This window comes from Pituophis catenifer, unplaced genomic scaffold, assembly GCF_029215685.1.
Source record: "Pituophis catenifer annectens isolate HBS135680 unplaced genomic scaffold, rPitCat1.0.hap2 SCAF_10, whole genome shotgun sequence".
Lineage (NCBI taxonomy): Eukaryota > Metazoa > Chordata > Lepidosauria > Squamata > Colubridae > Pituophis > Pituophis catenifer.
In genome coordinates this window covers 12811855-12834449 of record NW_027256890.1, presented here as the reverse complement: position 1 = coordinate 12834449, position 22595 = coordinate 12811855, and the positions used below count along the sequence as shown (strand labels likewise).

The 22595-nt window shown below is 47.3% G+C and overlaps 1 protein-coding gene across 1 annotated transcript; it reads left to right on the top strand.

The window, feature by feature from the left end:
* The first annotated feature begins 885 nt into the window (after positions 1 to 885).
* Positions 886 to 21294, top strand: TMEM233 (transmembrane protein 233). The gene is made up of 3 exons (XM_070950790.1): positions 886 to 1298; positions 11379 to 11513; positions 19399 to 21294. Exons 1-3 carry the CDS (start codon positions 1080 to 1082, stop codon positions 19408 to 19410), a joined length of 366 nt encoding a protein of 121 aa, XP_070806891.1. The 5' UTR covers positions 886 to 1079; the 3' UTR covers positions 19411 to 21294.
* Positions 21295 to 22595: the final 1301 nt, after the last annotated feature.

The window sequence follows — 22595 nt, the reverse complement described above, 5'->3', positions numbered from 1 at the left end:
TTCCTGCAACCGGTCTTCATATATTTTAGCCTCCAAGCCCCTAATCATCTTTCTTGCTCTTCTCTGCACTCTTTCTAGAGTCTCAACATCTTTTTCTTCCAGTTGTCATTCCCAGCCTCCCCAAGCCAAAAAATGAACCAAAAGAAAAAGGCTCAGCTAAAATGAGCCTGGATAGCCCAGCAGACTAATGCATTGTAATTTAACTGCAATTAGTAAGTTTGAATCTCGCCAGGCTCAAGGTTGACTCAGCCTTCCATCCTTTCTAAGGTGGGTAAATTGAGGACCCAGCTTGTGGGGGCAATAAGCTGACTTTGTAAAAATATACAAAAGGATGAAGGCTATTGCTTAACGCATTGTAAGCCGCCCTGAGTCTCCGGAGAAGGGCGGCATATAAATCAAATTTTAAAAAAACAAACAAAAAAAAAACTGATCATGCCCAGTTCCTGCAACCGTTCTTCATATATTTTAGCCTCCAGTCTCCTAATCCTCTTTCTTGCTCTTCTCTGCGCTCTTTCCAGAGTCTCTGCATCTTTTTCTTCCAGTTGTCATTCCCAGCCTCTCCAAGCCAAAAAAAACGAAGCAAAAGAAAAAGGCTCAGCTAAAAAGTCCAGCATCACTTGGATTTTGGCCTAGAAGATCTCTGAGGTCCCCCTCCTCCAAGTTCAAGTTTCTCCTTCGCCCCCCACCCTCCCAAGCCTTCCCATCTCCCTGCCTTTCCACAACGCGGATTGGGTCTCTTCAGCCAATCAGGTCTTTCTCTCTACCCACCCCAGCCTCTGCTGGTGCGGTGGGATTGGGGTGGGGGGCGCTCCAGGCGGCGCGGAGCTCCAGGCGCATCTTGGCACAGTCTTGGCGTGCGCGTCTTCTCTTCCCTTCCAGGAGAGAAACCTGAGCGGTTGTCCGGAGAGAGCTGGGCTCGGCTGGGGCTTTTTTTGGGGGGGCCAGCAGCGAAGGAGAGGCGAAAGGAAAGGGATGAGCCTGGGCTAAGCCGGTTCCCACGCTTCTTTCTCCCACCTGCCGTTGCGCTTCCGTCCAAACTTTCGCCTCCTCGAGCGTCTTCTCCGGCTTCCTTCCCACCCATGGCGGGCTCGTCGCCTCCCCCGGCTTACTCCGACCTCAAGCGGGAGAAGAGCGGCAGCGGCGCCCAGCTCCAGCTGAACGGAGATCAGGACATCCCCGGCCCCGAGGAGGAAGAGGAGCAGCGCCCCGCGCCCAAAAACTATTTGTGGCTGAGCATTCTCTCCTGCTTCTGCCCCGCGTACCCCGTCAACATCGCCGCCTTCGTTTTTTCGGTCATGGTAAGCCGAGGGGGGGGGGGGGCGACCGGGTGGGGAAGCCAGGGACCCGCTGACATTTCCGCGCCCTGTCCAATGTTGCCACAACCCCCTGTCCAATGTGGCCACGACCCCCTGCCCAATGTGGTCAGGAACTCCTGTCCAACGTCGCCAGGACCCCCTGCCCAACGTTGCCAGAACCCCCTGTCCAATGTGGCCACGACCCCCTGCCCAATGTGGCCAGGAACTCCTGTCCAACGTTGCCAGAACCCCCTGTCCAATGTGGCCAGGAACTCCTGTCCGACGTCGCCAGGACCCCCTGTCCAATGTTGCCAGAACCCCCTGCCCAATGTGGCCACGACCCCCTGCCCAATGTGGTCAGGAACTCCTGTCCAACGTCGCCAGGCCCCCCTGCCCAACGTTGCCAGAACCCCCTGTCCAATGTGGCCACGACCCCCTGTCCAATGTTGCCAGAACCCCCCTGTCCAATGTTGCCAGGATCTATCCGGGACTCTGCGTCTCCTGGCCGTCGGGAAGACATCCCATATGCCTGGGCACCCCTGCAAACGGAAGCCCCGGGGGGGGCAGGGAGGAGGAGACCCCACCCCGGTCCCCCCACCCGTGTTACCTTTCTCCCCTTCCCAAGCGACCCCCACCGACCCAACCGCCTCCGTCGTCCCCGTCCCACCCTTTCTCTCTTCCCTTTTGCCCAAAGGCGCTTGTGCGCTTTTACGCACGAATAAGCTCCATCTGAGTCTTTGGAGTCTAAGCGAGGGGCAACCGCAGGGAAAGGAGATTTGGGGGCGCGGGGGTGGGGGCTAGGGGTCGGGGAGCCAAGAGACAGGCTCTCCAGGTCCTCTGGCATCGGTTGATAGTAAGGGGGAAACCGAAAGGCGCGGCGGCGAGCTGCCTTCCAGTTTGTAGCCGCCGCGCGGATCCTGCCAGGCGTTGCTTAGGAATGGGTTGAGGTGCGGAATCCCGCGAGTCCTTGCAGCTCGGTGCGGGCTCTAGTTTTCGCAAATGTGCAACGGTTAACCCGGTTTGGGTCTCTAAAGCTTGCTTCCAGTCTCCCCTCCAAAATATGCCTTGTTGGTTTGCTTGGTTAGGCTTTAACATCGTGTGTGGGGGTGGGGGGTGGGCGGTGGGTGATTTTACACTTTAAGTGTGGCTCGGGGTTGAAATGAGGGGTCCTTAGTGGTTTTCTTGCCGGCGTTTCATGACCCAACTAGGTAACATCATCAATGCTGGAAGGGAGTGGGGCTTGCAGGGAGGAGGAGGACTGGGGAATCCTTGGTGCTCTCTGAGCTTGGTAGTTTTGTTGCAGACGTTTCATGACCCAACTAGATAACATCATCAGTGCTAGAAGGGAGTGGGGATTGTGAAGAGGAGGAGGAGGAGGAGGACAACTCTGGGGTCCTTGGTGCTCTCTGAGCTTGGTTGTTTTCTTGTAGACGTTTCATTACCCAACTAGGTAAGATCATCAGTGCTTGAAGGGAATGGGGTTTGGCGGAAAAGAGGAGGAGGAGGAGGAGGAGGAGGAGGAGGAGGAGGAGGAGGAGAACTGTGGGGTCCTTACTGCTCTCTGAGCTTGGTTGTTTTCTTGTAGATGTTTCATGACCCAACTAGGTAAGATCATCAGTGCTGGAAGGGAAGGGGGTTTGGCGGAAAAGAGGAGGAGGAGGAGGAGGAGGAGGAGGAGGAGGAGGAGGAGGAGGAGGAGGAGGAGGAGGAGGAGGAGGAGAACTGCGGGGTCCTTGCTGCTCTCTGAGCTTGGTTGTTTTCTTGCAAACATTTCATTACCCAACCAGATAAGGTAATCAATGATAGAAGGGAGTGGAGTTTGCAGAGAGGAGGAGGAGGAGGAGGAGGAGGAGGAGGAGGAGGAGGAGGAGGAGGAGGAGGAGGAGGAGGAGGAGGAGCAGGAGGAGGAGAACTGTGGGGTCCTTGCTACTCTCTGAGCTTGGTTGTTTTCTTGCAGACGTTTATCAGTGTTAGCACTGATAATGTTACCGAGTTTGGATGACCAAGGACCCCTAACTTCCCTTATCCCAGCCATCATGGGAGGGAGGGCAGAACGGAGGATGAAAAATCCCATCGCCGTTATCACAGCAGCAGAGAAATCTGGACCTCCAATTTCCACTTGCTAATGGATGTTCTTAAATGTACCCAAACCACCGGGAAGGAGGAATATCTTGTTATGCAATTATCCTGTTTATTATTTATTAGACGACAACCCCGTGGTCTGTTGGGTCACCGTTTCAGAAATATTCCCCTTATCAGATTCCTCAGCCAGAGCTTCTAACATACCAGAACAAATAATTCTTAAAAATTCATGGATATTCTATGGAAGGGAGCTGGACAGTTTCTCCATTTGATAAATAAATTACACCCAGGGATGGACCTGCTTGAAAATTGCCCATCTTGAAGCTGTATAGCTCCGTCCAGGGAGTGTCTCTATGACATTTTTATATTAGGTCATAAAATGTTTGATAAAATTTGCTAAATTTCAACGCCCCGTGAAGTCACGGTCCCAGATTTTGGACGCTTTTTTTGAATCCCTAGTGCCACGTAATGGGGTGAGATCCCGTTCCTTGTCCCAGCTTCTGCCAACCTATATATATTTTTTGAACCCTGAAATAAGCACTTGACCTTATTGCCATGCGCTCAAAAGCCCGATTGGGCTTATTATCAGGGGATGTCTTATTGGGGGGAAACAAGATAGCAGATGCGTAAGATTATTTTTAAAACTAAAAAAAAAAAATGAAATCATTTCAGATCACCTAGAAGCAGGGGTGGGCTTCAAAAATTTTAGCAAGGCGTTCTCTGCCCAGTTTATTTATTTATTGTTTATTTATTGGTTCGATTTATATGCTGCCCTTCTCCGGAGACTCAGGGCGGCTTACAATGCATTAAGCAATAGCCTTCATACTTTTATGTATATACCTGCTTAGTAGGGCTTTTGCCCCCCCCCAAAGCAGTGTTCTTTTTTATACCAAGTCAGCTTATTGCCCCCCACAATCCGGGTCCTCGTTTTACCTACCTCGGAAGGATGGAAGGCTGAGTCAACCTTGAGCCTGGTGAGATTTGAACTCGCAGTAATTGCAGGCAACTGGCAGCTAAGTGCTACTTAACAGCACTTTAATCTGCTGCACCACTAAGGCTCTTATTAGTTGCTGGGTGGGCATGGGCATGGTGGGCGAGGCCTAGTCGGCCTCCTGCACTATGGTGGCGGAAAGGTGTATTTGCCCTCCCCAGGCTCCAGAGGCTTTTCTCGAGCCTCCAGGAGGGCGAAAATGGCCTCCCCAGGCTCCAGAGGCCTTTCCGAACTTTTGGTAGGCTTGTTTTTCGCCCTGCCCAAGCCTCCGCATGCGCCCTGCGGTTACCTCCAAAACGGGCCGCATGGGGGACTCCTGGGAGGGACGGGCTGGGCAGGGCCAGCCAGGAGTGGATTTGATTTCATCTTTTTTTTTTTTTTCCCGTGGTTTAATTCTCAAATCGATCACTCTGGGCTAACCTGATAGCCGTCTATCTCCATGCCAAGCAAGGTGTATCCCAGTTCTAAAGACGGATGGGCTGAATCTCCTTTTCAGTTTATATCGTTGTTGTTCCGCAGTTCGATGAAAAGGAAAGAAAGAAAGACTATTTCATTGACGTTGCTATTTTGGGAGAGGTTAAGATGAAAGAGAAACAATTTGGGGTGTGGGGGTGGGGAATGACAAAGCACCAGGATTTGCAGATCAAAGTTGTACTTAGGGGAAAAGGACGTCTTTGTTCTACCAATCGTGATTGAAGCCCTCCGAGTGACACATAAAGGATTTCCTCCATATAGCAAATGTTGAATTTAGCAAATATATATATATAGAGAGAGAGGAAAAACACACATAAACCCTACGAAGAAGTAAGAAAATAGATAGATAGATAGATAGATAGATAGATAGATAGATAGATAGATTGATAGATAGATAGATAGATTTATTTATTTATAATTTGATTTATATGCCGCCCTTCTCCGGAGACTCAGGGTGGCTTACAATTGCATTAAGCAATAGCCTTCATACTTTTGTATATTTATATATTTGGTTCGTTTTTTGGCTTGGAGAGGTTGGGAATGACAACTGAAAGAAAAAGATGCAGAGACTCTGGAAAGAGCGCAGAGAAGAGGAAGAAAGAGGATTAGGGGACTGGAGGCTAAAATATATGAAGAACGGTTGCAGGAACTGGGCATGGTCAGGTTTTTTTTATTTTTTTAATTAATTTGATTTATATGCCGCCCTTCTCCGGAGACTCAGGGCGGCTTACAATGCGTTAAGCAATAGCCTTCATACTTTTGTATATTTACACAAAGTCAGCTTATTGCCCCCACAATCCGGGTCCTCATTTTACCTACCTTAGAAAGGATGGAAGGCTGAGTCAACCATGAGCCTGGAGAGATTCGAACCTGCAGTAACTGCAGGCAGCTGGTCTTAATAACAGGGTGCTTTAGACCACTGTACTACCAAGGCTCCTTAAGCAATAGCCTTCATCCTTTTGTATATTTTATACAAAGTCAGCTTATTGCCCCCACAAACTGGGTCCTCAATTTACCTACCTTAGAAAGGATGGAAGGCTGAGTCGACCTTGAGCCTGGGGAGATTCGAACTTACAGTAATTGCAGGCAGCTGGTCTTAATCACAATGCTATCAGTCTGCTGAGCCACCAGGTCCTTATAAATATTGAATTTATTGGGCCCTTTTTGCACCCCCTAATTTTACAGCCCCCCCCCAAAAAAAACCCCTTTTCGAGCTGCCTAGATTCTTAGATGCTACCTTCATCAATTTTTAGGTCTTTCGTTTGAGGGGTTTAGTTTAGTTTAGCTTGATGAGGGGGTTGGACGAGAAGATCTCCAAAGTCCCTTCCAACTCGGTTCTTCTATTATTCTTGGAAGGACTTTGAATTCGTACGTTTCCACCACTCTCGGACTGAGAATCCGGCTGGACTTGTTCCCACCCCGCCCAAAAAAATAATCCTTTAGATTCTTGAGAAAAACTTGATATGCATGAAGGCCAACACCAGCTAAAAAGCAGTTGTGACATCACACGGTTGGGAATAGACAATAACGAGGTTGCAAATAACGGGGAAATTCAGAATAGATAGATAGATGCAGTGGTGAAATCCAATTTTTTTTTTTACTACCGGTTCTGTGGGCGTGGTGTGGCTTGGTGGGCGTGGCAGGGGAAGGGTACTGCAAAATCTCCGTTCCCACCCCACACCATTCCTTCCGAGGTAGGTAAAATGAGGACCCGGATTGTGGGGGGTAATAAGCTGACTTTGTATATAAAAAAAGAACACCGCTTGGGGGGTGGGGGCGAAAGCCCTACTAAGCAGGTATATACAAAAGTATGAAGGCTATTGCTTAACGCATTGTAAGCCGCCCTGAGTCTCCGGAGAACGGGCGGCATATAAATCGAACCAATAAATAAAATAAATTTCTGACAGATGGCAGTCCAGTGTCTTCTCAAAAGCCTCCAGTGATGAAGCTCCCACAACTTCCGAAGGCAACTTGTGTTCCATCGGTTGATTGTTCTCACTGTCTGGAAATTCCTCCTTATTTCCAAGTTGAATCTCTCTCCTTGATCAGTTTCCATCCATTCTTCCTTGTCTGGCCTTCAGGTGCTTTGGAAAATAGCTTGACCCCCTTCCTCCTCTCTGGGGCAGCCCCTCAAATATTGGAAGATGCTCTCCTGTCTCCCCTGGTCCTTCTCTTCCTTAGACCAGCCATGCCCAGTTCCTGCAACCGTTCATCGTATGTTTTAGCCTCCGGTCCCCTAATAAGTGAGTTGTGGTTGCTCGATCAGTGCAGGTTTTCAAGAAGAGATTGGGCAAGGAATCCTTTCTTAAAAAGTTCCAGTGATGGAGCATCTATAACTACGATGTGATGTAATATAAACAGTGAGCCCTGGCGATCTAGAATTGGAGATTAGAACCTGATTCTTCCCAATTGCTTGGATTATAATCACACTTTTTCTGGGGGTGACACAGTGGGGGGGGGGCGGGTGTTCCCTTGTTGGCTGGGGGGCGCCTTACTTGCATAGAACGCTGAACAGGAATAACAGAGTTGGAAGGGACCTTGGAGGTCTTCTAGTCCAGCCCCCTGCTCTTGAGGAAATCCTATACCATTTCGGACAAATGACTGTCCAGCCTCTTTCTGGAAAACCTTCAATGATGGAGCATCCACAACTTCTAGAGGCAAGCAGTTCCACCGGGTTAATTGTCCTCACTGTTAGGAAATCCCTCCTCAGTTCCAGGTTGCTTCTCTCCTTGATGAGTCTCCATCCGTTGCTTCTTCTCCTGCCTTCAGCGGCTTTGGAGAATAACAGAGTTGGGAGGGACCTTGGAGGTCTTCGAATCCAACGCCCTGTTCAAGCAGGAGACCCTATACCGCCCCACACAAGTGGCTGTCCAGTCTTTTCTTGAAAACCTTCAATGATGGATCACCTGCAACTTCTGGTGGCAAGTTGTTCCACTGATGAATTGTTCTCCCTGTTAGGAAATTCCTCCTTAGTTCCAGGTTGTTTCTCTCCTTGGTCAGTTTCCATCCGTTGCTTCTTCTCCTGCCTTCAGCGGCTTTGGAGAAGAGGTTTGACCCCGTCTTCTCTGTAGAGGCAGAAGCTCCTTGGGGGTGACCAGCAGAAGTTCAGGCCTGCCCTTTGCAGTAGAAGCCACACCTTTTCTCTTATTGATTCCAGGCAGGGCGAAGGAATGTGGGCCAAAAGACAAGACTGAGCCATTTAGCAAGCCTTAATGGACTGCGGTCCATTACTTAGAAAAGACAACAGTCTGGTTGTTTGTTTTTTTGAAGCTCCAGGAGATGCAGGGAGCCAGGCCAAACCCTGCCGAGATATGAGGAAGCCAACAGGATGTGGGAGGAAGGAGGCGAGATTGGCGAGATGGGGGCAGGAGCTGGGAGCTCCTCCACCCATCCACCCATCCGCTCACTTTCTGACTGCAATGGCTCCAAAGATTTGGGAAGCCCTCCCAAAGCGGGTAGACAATACCCACCGTGCTTTTTTTCAGGCTGGCATTTAAAGCATGGTTAGAAGAAACACTTCAACTAACATATTGATTTCAAACCGGAGCTGTTCCTATCGGGTACCCTATGTCAGGTTTCGAGGTCGTCTCAAATAAATTGCATTTCAAACAAAGTCTTTGAAGAAAAACTCCCGTTTATTAAGCACGACGTTCTAAATCCGACTCCATCGAAGCCAACACTGACTTCCAGACCCAAAACCCTCCCTTTCCGTTCCCCACTCCCCTGCACTCATTGGCCATCTTCCAAGTCACTCTACCCCTAATCTACTGCTCCAGCTCAAAGGAATTTCCCCCCTCCCATCTCATCTCCTAGGGGATATTATCTCCAGGGAAAATAAGTAGGTGAAAAGTCAAACGTCCCTTTCCAGACGCCTCCACTTCTCCTTCTTATGTCAGCACTAGAGTAACTGCAGCTTGAAGTGATTGATACTCCTTGCAGCCAGCTGGTCATTTGCATCCTTTTTAGAGGGTCATTGAGGCCACTTGGAGGTTTTATCTGTGTCCTCAGGGTCACCTGAGTGGTGCAAATGGTTCCTGTAGGCCAAGTGGCCTCAAAGACCCTCTGAAAAGGATGCAAATGACCAGCTGTCTGCAAGGAGTATCAATCCTTCCGTTCCCCACCATCCGGTCAGAGCTGAAGAAGCTTCTTGGATGAGAAGCGAAACGTCTTCAAAAGCAAAAAGCAAGAAAGTCCAGTGGCCTCCTGAAAAAGGACTTTTGGGACAACTGTCATCTGGGTGACTGAGAACATCTTCAGACTTTTAGCTCCCTGGCTGCTATTTCTTCTCAGGCTCATCTTACTCGTGACATCAGAGAGATCCGAGATTTCAGGCTTGGCCCTTGAGACTCGAGTTGTTGCCTGCGTAGGCTTCGGTGTCCCCTTGCTGTAACGTGATCTGTTTGTGTTGAGCGACATCTTCACGTTTGGGAGAAAGCAGAGGAAGGCTTGTCCTCAAAGGCCTGCGATTTCACTGGCTGCTTTTGTGCTTTGGAACCGGGGTCGTAATTTTATTTATTTATTTCTCGTCTGGACTGTTGTAACGCTCTCTACATGGGGCTCCCCTTGAGGTGCACTCGGAGGCTCCAACTGGCGCAGAGTGCGGGCCGCGCGGGTGGTTATGGGAGCAACGTGGAGTTCTCATGTAACACCTCTCCTGCGCGAGCTGCACTGGTTCCCGGTGGTCTTCCGTGTGTGCTTCAAGGTTCTGGTTATCACCTTTAGAGCGCTCCATGGCTTAGGACCTGGTTATCTACGGGACCGCCTGCTACCACCAATAGCCTCCCACCGGCCCGTACACTCCCATAGAGAGGGGCTCCTCCGGGTGTCGTCGGCCAAACAATGTCGACTGGCGGCCCCCAGGGGGAGAGCCTTCTCTGTGGGGGCACCTACGATCTGGAACGAGCTCCCCCCGGAGATACGGAGGATCCCGGATCTGCGCACCTTCCGTCGCGCGCTTAAGACTTTTTTATTTCATCAAGCTGGCCTGGCCTAAATCTTCTCCCCTTTTTAAATGTAAATTTTAATTTGCTTTTAAATTATGGGGTATTTTAAATGTGTTCAGCCAAATTATTTAATTCGTTTTTATTCTATTTTAAATTTTTGTATTTATGTGTTTTATCTTGTGGCTGTTCGCCGCCCTGAGTCCTTCGGGAGTAGGGCGGTATAGAAATTTAATAAAATCAATCAATAAAATAAATAAATAGCAGGTATGCATGCGAACATGGTCATGAACGAAGGAAATGAATATAAATAAATGGGGACAGTAGGACAGGGATGGAAGGCACGCTGGTGCGCTTATGCACGCCCCCTTTACGGACCTCTTAGGAATGGGGTGAGGTCCACGGTAGACAGTTTAAGGTTAAAGTTTTGGGGGTTTGAGGATGTAACAACGGAGTCGGGTAGAGCATTCCAGGCGTTGACCGCTCTGTTGCTGAAGTTGTATTTTCTGCAATCGAGTTGGGAGCGGTTTACCTTGAGTTTGTATCGATTGTTTGCCCGTGTATTGTTGACGCTGAAGCTGAAGTAGTCATCGACAAGTAGGATGTTGTAGCAGACAATTTTGCGTACTACGCTTAGGTCAGACCGTAGGCGGCGTAGATCTAGGTTTTCTAATCCCAAAATTTCGAGCCTGGTGGCATAGGGGATTCTGTTGTTCACGAAAAAAGCTTGCCTATGCAGAAGTGCCTTATGGGTCTTAACCAATGCTGAAATTCAAATTCGTTTACTACCGGTTCTGTGGGTGTGGATTGGTGGGCGTGGCAGGGGAAGGATATTGCAAAATCCCCATTCCCACCGCACTCCAGGGGAAGGATACTGCAAAATCTCCATCCCCACCCCACTCCAGGGGAAGGATGCTGCAAAATCTCCATCCCCACCCCACTCCAGGGGAAGGATGCTGCAAAATCCCCATTCCCACCCCACTCCTGGGGAAGGATACTGCAAAATCTCCATCCCCACCCCACTCCAGGGGAAGGATACTGCAAAATCCCCATTCCCACCGCACTCCAGGGGAAGGATACTGCAAAATCCCCATTCCCACCGCACTCCAGGGGAAGGATACTGCAAAATCCCCATTCCCACCGCACTCCAGGGGAAGGATACTGCAAAATCTCCATCCCCACCCCACTCCAGGGGAAGGATGCTGCAAAATCCCCATTCCCACCCCACTCCTGGGGAAGGATGCTGCAAAATCCCCATTCCCACCCCACTCCAGGGGAAGGATACTGCAAAATCCCCATTCCCACCGCACTCCAGGGGAAGGATACTGTAAAATCCCCATTCTCTCCCCACTCCTGGGGGAAGGATGTTGCAAAATCCCCATTCCCACCCCACTCTGGGGCCAGCCAGAGGTGGTAGTTGCCGCTTCTCCGAACAACTCAAAATTTCCGCTACCGGTTCGCCAGAACCTGTCAGAACCTGCTGGATTTCACCCCTGGTCTTGACGCCCTCGGGAGCAAAATGGGTGCAGAGTTCAGGTCGGGATTTTTTAACCCTGGGTGCAGCCGTCTCCTCCTTCTGCTTCTTTCTTCCCGCAGGCGCTAAACAGCTACAATCAAGGAGACATCGAAGGGTCGAGAAGGCTGGGCCACACAGCTTTGGTGGTTGCCATCGCCTCCATTCTCATCGGGGCCCTGATGATTGCAGTACTCTGTATTGTCCATTATACTACGGTAAGCCACGTGGCTTGTATTGAATTGCCCTCAGCCTGGGGTCCTTCCCAGGTAGCGGGACTACAATGCCCATCCTCCCCAGCCTCCAGCCTAGAGGAGGGATGGGCAATGGAGTCCCAACGCAGCTGACGCGTTCTAGATCGCCCAACACAACGGACCGTCTCCGTTGTCTCCAGAGGTAGACGATTTAAACATAGATACCCTTTCGTAAGGACGCATTGGAAGAGCACCTGGCAACGGTGTACGTGCCCACAGAGTGCCATAGGTTCAATGCCACAGGGAGTCAGTGTGCCACCTCTGGCACGCATGCCATAGGTTTGCCATCACGGCAACAGGCCAAACTGGCTCTCTTATAGTTAGAGATCAGGGACGATGGACGTCGTAATTCAACAACACATTTCAAGACTCCTCTCTTTTCTCCTCTTCCTTTCCCGTTTCTCTCTTCTTTCAAAACGGGATCGGATGCAATTATTGTCTGCGGAAAGCTAAAAATCTCTGGCAAAGAGGGCACGGTTAGGATCAGGGGAAGAAATGAAATTAACATTATTTTTTCCATTAAGCTGGACGGGGCCCGACGATTAATGCAAAATTTCAGCAGCCGAGGGAATTGAAAGAACAGCTAACAACTCCCCAGCTTGAGCCAAAGAGTTTTTTTGAGTGCACTTCTATCAAATTATCACCGTTTTAAAGCAAGAAGCCTTCGTTCACCTATAACATCATAACAAAAAGAATGGAACGCAATATTTTAGGAAGTAAAACAACAAAAAACAAAACAAGGCTATAAGGATTTTTAAAAAAAACACCAAAATGAACCATTCCTTTGCTATAACCATCCATAATTCTTCATGTGCTCCTGATCCTATCCTTCTGTTGCATTAGCAGAGGTATAAAATCAATATCACGTGAAGTATTAATCACCACTTTATACAGCCTTATAGTAAGATCACACTTGGCATACTGGATCCAGTTTTGGTCACCATATTAAAAAAAAGATGTGGAGACTCTAGAAAGAGTGCAGAGAAGAGCAACAAAGAGGATTAAGGGACTGGAAGCTAAAACATAGGAAGAACAATTGCTGGAATTGGGTATGTCTAGTATGATGAAAAGAAGGACTAGGGGAGACATGATAGCAGCCTTCCGATATCTCAGGGGCTGCCCCAAAGAAGAGGGAGTCAAGCTATTCTCCAAAGCACCTGAAGGCAGGACAAGAAGCAATGGGTGGAAACTAATCAAGGAGAGAAGCAACTTAGAACTAAGGAGAAATTTCCTGACAGTGAGAATAAGTGGAACTCCTTGCCTCCAGAAGTTGTGAATGCTCCAACACTGGAAGTTTTTAAGAAGAGATTGGATAACCATTTGTCTGAAGTGGTGTAGGGTTTCCTGCCTAAGCAGAGGGTTGGACTAGAAGACCTCCAAGGTCCCTTCCAACTCTGTTATTCTATTTCTATTTCTATTTAGCTTTGATATGGGACTGGAAGCTAAAACATATGAAAAACGGTTGCAGGAATTGGGTATGTCTAGTTTCATGAAAAGAAGGGGAAACATGATAGCAGTCTTCCAATATCTCAGGGGCTGCCCCAAAGAAGAGGCAGTCAAGCTATTCTCCAAAGCACCTGAGGGCAGGACAAGAAGCAGCGGATGGAAACAAATCAAGGAGAGAAGCAATTTAGAACTAAGGAGGAATTTCCTGACAGTGAGAACAATTAATCGGTGGAACAACTTGCCACCAGAAGTTGTGAATGCTCCAACACTGGAAGCTTTTAAGAAGAGATTGGATAACCATTTGTCTGAAGTGGTGGAGGGTTTCCTGCCTAAGCAGGGGGTTGGACTAGAAGACCTCTAAGGTCCCTTCCAACTCTGTTATTCTAAAGGGCTCTCTTTAAACCCTGATGTCTTTTCCACACGAGGCAAAGCCTCTTCCCCTTCTCAGTCTCCTTTTTTTTGTTATGTTGACATCGGCCGGATTTTAAGTCCCCTTCCAATCAAAGAGAAAGGCTTGCTGTAGTCCGTGTCTCTTTTTGGTATGATTTTATTTCTTGCATTTTCTCCATTGCGTTGTGCTGTTGTTGGGGTTTTTTCTTTCTTTCTTTCTTTCTTTTTTTTTTTTGAGTTTGGTGCCCGTCTGCGTTTTGCACTTTTAAGCTTTTTTGCTAGCTTTGCAATCCACCTGGTGAATTTCTGAGGCAAATGAGAAAAGCGAAAATGAATAATAAATGAGAAAGTTAGAGGGACGTGATCACATTTCTTGGCTGGATTATGCTGTTGTATTTTTATTTTGGAATTTTTTTTACTGCTTATGGCATTTTATTCAAGGTTCCCCTCACTCTGGCTTTTAAGTCTACTTTTTAAGGTTTGTATAACTGTCCTTCCTTCCTTCCTTCCTTCCTTCCTTCCTTCCTTCCTTCCTTCCCTCTTTCTTTCTTAAACTCCAGGCCTTCCTTCTTCCCTTCCTTCACCTTTTCCCCTTTCCCATCTTCTTCCTTCCTTCCTTCTTAAACTCCAGACAATCCGGCCTGCCTTCCTTCCTTCCTTCCTTCCTTCCTTCCTTCCTTCCTGCCTGCCTTCCTGCCTTAACTGCAGACCTTCCTTTCTTTCTTCCTTCCTTCCTTCCTTCCCTTCCCTTCCTTCACCTTTTCCCCTTTCCCCTTTTCTTCCTTCCTTCCTTCTTAAACTCCAGACAATCCAGCCTTCCTTCTTTCCTTTCTTTCTTCCTTCCTTCCTTCCTTCCTTCCTGCCGTAACTGCAGTCCGTCCTTCCTTCCTTCCTTCTTTCCTTCCTTCCCCTTTTTTTCTTTCCCATCTTCTTCCTTCCTTCCTTCTTTAACTCCAGGTCTTCCTTCCCTCCTTCTTTCTTTCTTTCCTTCCTTCCTTCACCTTTTCCCCTTTCCCATCTTCTTCTTTCCTTCCTTCTTAAACTCCAGACCATCCTTCCTTCCTTAACTGCAGACCTTCCTTCCTTCCTTCCTTCCTTCCTTCCTTCCTTCCTTCCTTCCTTCCTTCCTTCCTTCCTTCCTCCCTCCCTCCCTCCCTCCCTCCCTTCCCTTCCCTTCCCTTCCCTTCCCTTCCCTTCCCTTCCCTTCCCTTCCTTCCAAGTGGCTGTCCAGTCTCTTCTTAAAAATCTCCAGTGATGGAGCGTCCACAATTTCTGGTGGCAAGTTGTTCCACTGGTTAATTGTCCTCACTGTTAAAAAGTTTCTCCTTAGATCTAGGTTGCTTCTCTCCTTGATTAGTTTCCATCCATTGCTCCCTGTCCTGCCTTTAGCTGCTTTGGAGAATAATTTGACCCCCTCTTCTTTGTGGCAGCCCCTCAAATACTGGAAGACTGCTATCATGTCAACCCTGATTCTTCTTTTGGTTAGACTAACCAGATCCAAAACCTGCAGCCATCCTTCATATGGTGTAGTCTCTAGGACAGGGGTCTGCAACCTTAAACACTCAAAGAGCCATTTGGATCCGTTTCCCACAGAAAAGAAAACACCGGGAGCCACAAAACCCTTCCCTGTGCCTGACTTATTTCTTGAGAGGCCACAAAACTAGCATCTGTAGTTGAATTAAACATTCTGTTTTCTTCTGAAACTTTTCTTTTCTTGGATTTATCCATGGTTGGCCTACCGGGGGTTGAAAAGCTTATTAAAATTGTGTGTCGGTGGCTGTTGCCCATTGGCGGTTGTGACGCATATTTTGAGCTACCGGGAGCCGCAGCAGAGCGATGAAAGAGCCACATGCGGCTCCAGAGCTGCAGGTTGCTGACCCCGTCTCTAGGCCTTTGATCATCTTAAGTCAGGGACTGCCTCTATGTGCTTCGCATCACTTAATAGCAGACGGAGAATCTGGTCCAGCTCTGGGGATGAATTAGCGGCCAATTCTGGTTACTTTTCCCTCTCAAGCCCGGAGGGAGGGAAGCCGATCCATCTGGCCGACGTCTGCAGCTTTCGCCCACAGGCAGCAGCTGTCCCTGCCAAAGGATCGGGTTACCGGATGCCCCAAGCAGGTTCACAGAAGCTACCCGGGCACGTGGGGGCAGAGGGACCTGTCCTAAGATGTCTCCAAACACATGGAGAGGAGCACAATCTGCCAAAATAATAATCATGATAATCACATTGGGGGCCTTGATTTTTCGATTCCCATAAAAATTGGGTGGAGCTTTGGGGTCCTAGGAGGCCAAATGCTGCATCGCCCTGTAAGCTCCATCCCTTTCATTCACAGAATGGTTAAGAACGGTTGCAGGAACTGGGTATGTCTGGTTTAATGAAAAGAAGGACTAGGAAAGAAGGACATGATAGCAGCCTTCCAATATCTCAGGGGCTGCCCCAAAGAAGAGGGAGTCAAGCTATTCTCCAAAGCACCTGAAGGCAGGACAAGAAGCAATGGGTGGAAACTCATCAAGGAGAGAAGCAACTTAGAACTAAGGAGAAATTTCCTGACAGTGAGAACAATTAATCAGTGGAACAACTTGCCACCAGAAGTTGTGAATTCTCCAACACTGGAAGTTTTTAAGAAGATGTTGGATAACCATTTGTCTGCAGTGGTGTAGGGTTTCCTGCCTAAGCAGGGGGTTAGACTAGAAGACCTCCAAGGTCCCTTCCAACTCTGTTATTCTATTCTATTCTATTCTATTCTATTCTATTCTATTCTATTCTATTCTATTCTATTCTATTCTATTCTATATTCCAATATCCATTCTATTCTATTCTATTCTATTCTATTCTATTCTATTCTATTCTATTCTATTCTATTCTATTCTCCATTCCATTCCTTTTTTCTATTCTATTCTATTCTATTCTATTCTATTCTATTCTATTCTATTCTATTCTATTCTATTCTCCATTCCATTCCATTCCTCTATTCTATTCTATTCTATTCTATTCTATTCTATTCTATTCTATTCTATTCTATTCTATTCTATTCTATTCTCCATTCCATTCCTTTTTTCTATTCTATTCTATTCTATTCTATTCTATTCTATTCTATTCTATTCTATTCTATTCTATTCTATTCTATTCTCCATTCCATTCCATTCCTCTATTCTATTCTATTCTATTCTATTCTATTCTATTCTATTCTATTCTCCATTCCATTCCTCTATTCTATTCTATTCTATTCTATTCTATTCTATTCTATTCTATTCTATTCTATTCTATTCTATTCTATTCTATTCCTATTCCTATTCCTATTCCTATTCCTATTCCTATTCTATTCAGAGCTACGTTTTTTAAAATGTTCCGAGCTGAAACCGTTGACGTTCCCATCGGCAGCGGTTGGATTTAATTGCTCCCATCCACTCAAAAGCACGCACTTTAAATTAAGTGAGCAGAAGATGGCATTATATCTGAAGGATTACGGCTAACCCGGGTGCTAATAAAAGAGGCAGGAGGCAAACCCGAAGCGTTTCACGAGGGAGGAAGATTCTTGCAAAAAAAAAAAAAAGACATTTTTAATTCCCCCACTGTGTTTGAAAGTTCCTTAGCTTAGACAACGGGCAGGAAAGAGATTGCAAAATGATGCGTGCCATTTTCCATCAAGCCGGCATCGAGTTACCGAGAAAGTTGAAGGCCGGGAGATGACAGACAAGACTCCAGAGAGTGCTAATTCAGCCTTGCTTGGGAAGAATCCCAATGTTTGAAGCGGATCGTGATTTACCAGAATAGCTTGGGGGGGGGGGCCCCAGAGGCGTGCTTGTAAATGAAAATGGGCAGCTGCAAGCAAAAGAAAAAAAACAAAACCTCTCTTTGGAAAAAAGCCCATTTGCAAAGAGAAGAAGAAGACAAGCAGTTAAAATGGGCCCGTTTGCAGTCTTGGAGGAAAGTCGTTATTTGCATAGGAGCAATTTGGGTCCCGTCTTTTCGGGTCTGTTGGCAACCCCGGGGATACAGGTAACCTTCGACCTGCAATCGTTCTTTTAGGGACGGTTTCGAAGTTACAACACTCCTGGGGGGGGGGAAACGACTTATGAGTGTTTTCCACGCTTATTACCGTTGTAGCGTTCCCCTCCGCGATCATGTGATCAAAATTCAGAGGCTTGGCAACTGGCAGGTTATTTATGACGGTTGCAGTGCCTGGGGGTCATGTGATCATGGAATAGAATAGAATAGAATAGAATAGAATAGAATAGAATAGAATAGAATAGAATAGAATAGAATAGAATAGAATAGAATAGAATAGAATAGAATATGGCGTGGAGTGGATTGGAGTGGAGTAGAAAATGGAATGGAAGGGAAGGGAAGGGAATGGAATGGAATGGAATAGAGTAGAGTAGAGTAGAGTAGAGTAGAGTAGAGTAGAGTAGAGTAGAGTAGAGTAGAGTAGAGTAGAATAGAATAGAATAGAATATGGAGTGGAGTGGAGTGGAGTGGAGTGGAGTGGAGTGGAGTAGAAAATGGAAGGGAAGGGAAGGGAAGGGAAGGGAAGAATAGAATAGAATAGAATAGAATAGAACAGAATAGAATAGAATAGAATAGGAATAGAAATAGAATATGGCGTGGAGTGGATTGGATTGGAATGGAGTAGAAAATGGAATGGAATGGAATGGAATGGAATGGAATAGAATAGAATAGAATAGAATAGAATAGAATAGAATAGAATAGAATAGAAAATAGAATAGAATAGAATAGAATAGAAAATAGAATAGAATAGAATAGAATAGAATAGAATAGAAAATAGAGAATAGAATAGAATAGAATAGAATAGAAGGAAGAAAGAAAGGAGGAAGAAAGGAAGAATAGAATAGAAGAATAGAATAGAATAGAATAAGAATTTAGAATAGAAAAGAAAAGAAAAGAATAGAATAGAATAGAATAGAATAGAACAGAAGGAAGGAAGAAAGGAGGAAGAAAGAAAGGAGGAAGAAAGGAAGAATAGAATAGAAGAATAGAATAGAATAGAATAGAATAGAATAGAATAGAATAGAATAGAATAGAAGAGAAGAGAAGAGAAGAGAAGAGAATAACAGAGTCGGAAGGGAGCTTGGAGGTCTTCTAGTCCAACCCCCTGCTTAGGCAGGAAGCCCTACACCACTTCAGGCAAATGGTTATCCAACATCTTCTTAAAAACTTCCAGCGATGGAGCATTCACAACTTCCGGTGGCAAGTTGTTCCACTGGTTAATTGTTCTCACTGTCAGGAAATTCCTCCTTAGTTCCAAGCTGCTTTTGGGACCTTCCGATAAGCAAAATCCGTGGGGGAAGCCAAAGTTTCGCTTAACAACCGGGTCCCTTACTTAACTGCAACTGCGGTGCTTCCCTTTTAACAGGTGCGGCAAGGAAGGTCGTAAAATGGAGCCAAAAAAAAAAAAAAAAAAAAGCTCACTTCACAACTGTCTCACTTAGCGAGGGAAAATCGGGAGCTCCGTTGCAGTCGTAAGTCAAGGACTGCCTGAAAGTTTCTCCAGGGTCAACCGTTGGCCACGTGTGATGGTTCCACGTTCATCCTGTAGTACCTCCAAAAAAAAAAAATAAATTGGCCCGACAGAGAATCCGGTGGCGCATTCCCATGTTCAGGGCGGAGAGGATTTTAATGAAAACATGAAAACCCCTCCAAGAAAAGGCTCCGGCGTTAGCAACTGGACCGGCTATTGATTCTTTTTAAGATTACCCTGATGCATAATTCAGCTTTTAGCGTTGGGGAGGTGGCATCTGTCAATGGGAACTTAATGCTTTTGAATTTCAAAAGAACGCCAAGCTGCTAATGCAATGGACCGTTTGTTTAATGGGAACACGGACCATTAAATAATGTGTCCATTAGGCCCGGTAGGGATGAATAATTTACAATGTCAAACTTTCTCAATTTCTCTGCCTCTTTCTCTCTCTCTCTCTCTCTCTCCCCTCCCTTTCTTTCCCTTTCTTCTGGATTTTCCCATCTTCCTTTTCTTTTCTTTTTCCTGCAATGCAGCACACCATCTGAATTCGGAGACGAAGGATGTGGACGCTTCCCATTTTTCCCCCCAAACCTGTGACACAGAGGGTGGGGTGGGGGGGGGAGGCCTCTGCCATCCCACCAAAGAAATTGAAAACACGGATGCTGCTCAACGAACCAGCCCAGATCTGAGTTTATGCGTTTTTTAATCCTACAAACCTGGTTCGAGGCAATCGGGCTGGAAAACAAACAAACAAAAAAGAATCTCCATGGGATGATTTTTGGCTGGCTGTGGGACTCTGTGTTCAGATTAGCCGTTCCCTCCCTCCCTCCCTCCTCGAAAGAACCGAAAACAGGAAAAAAAAAGGAGGGGGAAACAAAAATGACCAGTCTTTCTTTCCAAGAATGTCTTTACGGAGCTCTCTTTTGCAACCCGCGACTTCCTTTTCCACGCACGCCAGAAGTGTAACGTGTAGCTCGCCTGCCTTCTTCCTAAGCTTTTGCATCTCAACTCGTCCGTTGGCTGTCTCCCAGGCTGGAGAACTTCGCTGGCTGAACTTTCCGGATCGGGAATGGATGTTAAGACCTCCTGACCCACAAGGATGTTAGATGAAGTGGAGTTTCCTTGGACTTTTGACTTTTGGGTGAAAACTAATCAATGGGTGGAAACCATTGGTGAAATCCAATTTTTTTTATTACAGGTTCTGTGGGCGTGGCTTGGTGGGCGTGGTGTGGCTTGGTGGGCATAGCAGGGGAAGGATACTGAAAAATCTCCATTCCCACCCCTCTCCAGGGGAAGGTTACTGCAAAATCCCCATTCCTTCCCCACTCCTGGGGGAAGGGTACTGCAAAATCCCCATTCCTTCCCCACTCCTGGGGGAAAAACATTGCAAAATCCCCATTCCCACCCCATACTGGGGCCAGCCAGAGGTGGTATTTGCCGGTTCTCCGAACGACTCAACATTTCCGCTACCGGTTCTCCAGAACCTGCTGGATTTCACCTCTGGTGGAAACTAATCCAGGAGAGAAGCAATTTAGAACTAAGGAGACGTTTGAGAACAATGAATCGGTGGAACAACTTGCCTCCCGAAGTTGTGAATGCTCCAACACTGGAGGTGTTTGTCCGAACTGGTGTCCGAAGTGGTGTAGGGTGTCCGCCTAGGCAGGGGGTTGGACTAGAAGACCTCCAAGGTCCCTTCCAACTCTGTCATTCTACTCTATTTCAAAGTCTGCAGTCTCCAGATCACCTTCTCTGCTGGCCACCCCGACAATGTTCTGTTTTGCAGTGGTGGTGCCTTGCCAAGGTCTTGACTCCGTCCTAAAATGAACCTCTTTGCTCCTTGCATTACCTTCTCTCTCGTCCGACAATAAGGATGTCCTTAAAAAACTGGCTCCACATCTTCTTTTTCTCTCTCTTGGGCAGCAGTGAGCCTGGCCCTCCTTACAACATCTGTAATGCATCTGTTTTAATCGTGCCTCTCTTTCCCATGGCTGTTACAATGCCTCTGTCTTCGAGTTGCATAAAGCATGCATGATCCAGAGAAAATGAGGGCTTTGGAAGGCATGAGGGTGGGAGAGAGGGATAAACCCACCACTTTCTGCGTCTTTTGGGAGGGCTTGCCCCCTCGGAAGGAAGGATATCGAAGTTACCTGCCTGCTCCTTGGACTTCTGCAAAAGACACAGTTGTGGGGGGGAATGACACCCCTCCCTCTGAGAAGTGGAGAAATCCAAATAACGAAAAAGTAGCACTGAAATTGAGCATGTTGTTAACCATGATAGAAATATTCAATCTTCTGCTGTTGCCGGATCCAGATATTTTTGACCGTGGCAGCATGGAATGTAATTTTTTTAAGCCTCTTTCGTTGAGGAGCAGGGCTATAGGAAAAGATTCAGCTATTCCACCTAATTTTATTTATTTTTTTTAAGGGGATCTGGTGTCAGGTTGCAGAATTCAAAGGAAAAGTCCTGCTTGTTTAAGGAAATCCAAGAATAAACTTGCATTGGTTTGTTATGTGCTTTCTCCTGCCATCATTTCGGTACAGATGTGGATATCAGCTGGGAAAAGAGCAATGGGGGGGGGTGAGGCTCATACAGGAATGAACCCCCCCAAAAGCTACAGGAATTAGGGAAACGATCAGGGAGGTGGGGGGGTGGAAGCAGCAAAGAGTAGTAAAAAGAATGGCAGGTCCCTGGATTTGCTCTCAGTTGTTAAGCGAGGAATTCATTAAGGGGAGTTTGCTCCATTTTACAACATTTCTCGCCTGATTCGTTAAGTGAATCCATGCGGTTCTTAAACTGGTCGCTAAGTGAATCTGCCATGGGCTTGGCCTGCCAGAGAAGGTCACCAAAGCAGATCAGGTGACTCTGGGGACCCCTGCAATGGTCACCAATGCGAGTCAGTTCCCAAGCCTCCTGAAGGTAAGCCCCGCGATGGTGGGGACGCCGCAAAGGCGAAGAACGGCGACGTGTCGCTTTTTTTCAGTGCCGTTGTGACTCGAACGGTCCCTAAGTGAACCATTGTAAGGGGAGGACTACCCGTAGGCGTTCGCCAAATTACGCTGTTCCTGCAGCGCTCACGGAAAACTGAATGTGAAACCTTTTCGCTGAACGCAGGCCCGGCAAAACGTTTTGGCACCGAGAGCCGAAAAGGTTGCGCAGAAATGTCGCGTGCATGTGAGCTTGTCGGGGCCGTGCTCTGGAATCTAAACTTCTGGGTTCTGGTGGGCATGCACATCGGACAATCGGCTGACCGGGTACGCATGTGAACACCAGTTTGTGGCACTGCCGCACGGGCGAAGGAGGAGCTGATCGTTGCACGTGCTTGCGTGCCAGAAACCCGGAACATAAACAGGCAAGCCCGCACATGCCGGGGTGACATGGCTTTGCTTGCCACTTTGGGCACGCGTGCCATAGGTTCGCCATCACGGGCTTAACGGGATGGGCTGGTTCATGCCACACGAAGCACAACCGCCTTTCCCAGATGGTTATTTCGGAAGTCAGGCCCCCCAGGTTCTTTTGAGTTGTAATTATCGATTTTGATACTATTTTGTTGTCCTAAAAGTGGAAGTTTGAGAGTCTTCTGGCCTCGATCTTCAGCTGTCAAATTCTCCCTTACCATCCCGAGCAAGATCTGGGATGGCTCAAGTCCCAAATCCCTGCCCCCCCCCTCCTCTCTTTCCCCTCTTGGCAGGGTTTACAGGCAGAGACAGATAAAATTGACGCTCGCCCGTCC

Bases quoted from the DNA above. Each gene is read 5' to 3' on its own strand.
- TMEM233 (XM_070950790.1), top strand. From the start codon at position 1,080: ATGGCGGGCTCGTCGCCTCCCCCGGCTTACTCCGACCTCAAGCGGGAG. The intron at 1,299-11,378 runs GTAAGCCGAGGG...TTCTTCCCGCAG, and splicing joins CCTTCGTTTTTTCGGTCATG to GCGCTAAACAGCTACAATCA.